General features: G+C 36.0%; 1 protein-coding gene across 2 annotated transcripts in view; it reads left to right on the forward strand.

Moving 5' to 3' along the window:
* Window positions 1-2,497, forward strand: part of Nup107 (nucleoporin 107) — a 50,311-nt gene that overhangs the window by 19,750 nt on the left and 28,064 nt on the right. For both annotated transcript variants that reach the window (XM_023716346.1, XM_023716347.1), the window contains exon 7: window positions 1,869-1,996. In XM_023716346.1, coding sequence (XP_023572114.1) covers window positions 1,869-1,996 — 128 coding nt within the window. The remainder of the gene's footprint in view (window positions 1-1,868; window positions 1,997-2,497) is intronic.

The raw sequence follows: 2,497 nt of genomic DNA on the forward strand, positions 1-2,497 counted from the left end.
GCTTTGCACTACAAAGCTCTATTGGGCCAGGGAGATGGCTGAAAAAAAAACCTCTATTAATAAAAATAAACATTTTGAAAAAATGTAAAGAGGTTTTATTATTTATAACTTTGGAAAAAATGTTTCTTTTACCCTGGGTTCTTAAATTGTTCTCTCAAACAATTTTTTGTATCTCTAGGGAGAGGTTCATACCTTTCATTAGAGTCTTTTTTTTTTTTTTGTATTTATGTAATTTTATTGAGAAATAGCAATAAGTTTCAAAACCAATTACTAGCACATTTTCAATAATTAATACATTGCATATTACTGTTTTACTGGTTTTTCGTTGTACAAGATGCAGACATGGTATCCTGTCCACAAACAGTTAGAACAAATCTCTATTCATTGAATTAAGAGAATGCTGCTGTATATCTGTCCTATGTTGAGTATACAGACACAGAATGGTCATTCATTTGTATCCCCCTTTTTTGGTTGGTTTTGTCAGTGAAGGGCATTCCGTTGTCATTTAAATCCTGTAGGTGCATGAATTCAGCAAAATATTCCAATATAGCCCTGTAGTCCAGAATAGTAGTGGGTTTTCTGTAAGACTGGCAATGTCCAAAGTTGTTGACTTGAGCCTTTTACAGCTCAGCATATTAATATGGCTTTACTTTTTATACTTTTCTGCTGGATGGTTAAGAACAAGATAAAGCAAGACCTATATAACAAGCAATGTAAATTTTGTATCTGATAAGGTCAGTCAAATCCCCTCAGGATTTATCCTGAAAACCTGTACTGCAGTTCGTAGATTCTTTGTGAATGTCAGCAATGTGGATGAGTCACGGCCATTGCTTGACCAATTTGCTCCCTGTGAAAGCCTGAGAGAATGTTTTCTGTCCATGTGACTCTGCTTAGGCACACTCTACATCGTCGATCACCTGCCTCTGTGGCCCCATAATCTCCTTGATCAGAAAATTTGGGACACCAAATGAGTTACATGATACAGTACAGGTTCTCCTATGTCTTGAGTTCACTGGCCTGCTTAACCTCACTATCTTCTGAATATCAAACATCTTAGGCTTAACATGGAACAGGTATTTTCCAACAAGAATTTATATGTTAAACTTTAAATTCCAAAGTATTTATATGTTAAACTTTAAATTCCTCCAGAATATGAAGGAAAAATATTTTTAAAAATAGGAATAAACAGTTACACATTTTTACACAGAAATTAGGAATCTAACCATATACAACCTTGTAGCAGGACAGTCCTGTGACATTTTTTTTTTCTTGTCCCTTGTTTTCATTTATTACCTGTTTTTTAAAACATTTACTTGAGAGACAGTGTGGCAGTCTTTTCATTAGATTCTTATATATGTTTCAGGCCCAAAAAGGGTTTAAGATCACTAAACTGGAATAAAGAGGAAGTTAAGTAAAGTTTTGTTCAGAAATAACGTTTGGGTATCAGTCTTAAGAAAATATCTGTCTTGATTTATTACATGGTATAAAATTTTCAAAGATAATATTAAGGTATTTTTGAAGTGTTACTACTTTTGTTTCATGTGATGATTTTGTTATATGTAGCCTTGATAGTACTTATCCTCTGGATAGCTTTTATGAGGAGGGAAACACGTATCCATGGCTGCTATTGTTGAATCTGAGTCCATTAAACTTTTATATATATACCCTGTTGACACATCTTGCACCAAATTAGAGTCATTTCTATTGAAAAACTTACATTCAGTTAAAAAAAAATAGAAAAGAAAAAATTTGTAATGTGTATCTTCATATTGCGTATTACATTTAGCACTGCGTGCCTAGAGAACAGAGTTATGGGTAGCTCGGAGTTGTGGAAGGTTCACCCGTTGCCATCTGTGGTTCTCATTCAGGTGAACATACTGAGCAAGATGGTGAATCGAGCAACGCCTGGACTACAGAAGTTTTCCAAAACAGCCAGTATGCTCTGGCTTCTCCAGCAGGAGATGGTCACCTGGAGGCTGCTGGTTTCTTTATATAGGTAAAGTTATGTAGAACTATAAGGAAACCAACATAGGGTAGCAAACCACTGGCAAATTAGAAAAGTAAAATGCGTTTGCAAATAGGTTTTACTCTTTTGAGACTTATCATTTCTAATGCTTCAACAGAAATTAGTTATGAGAGAGGATGGGGCTGTCAGATCATAAACCTGTTGACTACCAAGAAGTAGATACATATAAAAGATGTACGTAAAGCACTGAAAATGGAGTGGTATGTAGGAAGAGTAAATTATGGAAATGATCCAAGAGGATGACTTTGTGTAATGGAAGCTTGAAAGAATGTAATCCATCTCTTAGTTGCTCAGTGGCTTTAGCCCTCATTGCTTCCTCATGCTAAAAGGAAATAGTAAATCTGGACAGGGTGGCACATACCTGCAATCCCAGCACTTGCCTGTAGTCCCTGCACTTGGAAGGCTGAGGCAGGAAGATCTTGAAGTAGAGGCCAGAGCATGGTCTGTGGAAGGAGTCCAAGGCCAGCATAG

The sequence above is a fragment of the Octodon degus genome, unplaced genomic scaffold (assembly GCF_000260255.1).
Source record: "Octodon degus isolate 3935 unplaced genomic scaffold, OctDeg1.0 scaffold00047, whole genome shotgun sequence".
In the NCBI taxonomy this organism is placed as follows: Eukaryota; Metazoa; Chordata; class Mammalia; order Rodentia; family Octodontidae; genus Octodon; species Octodon degus.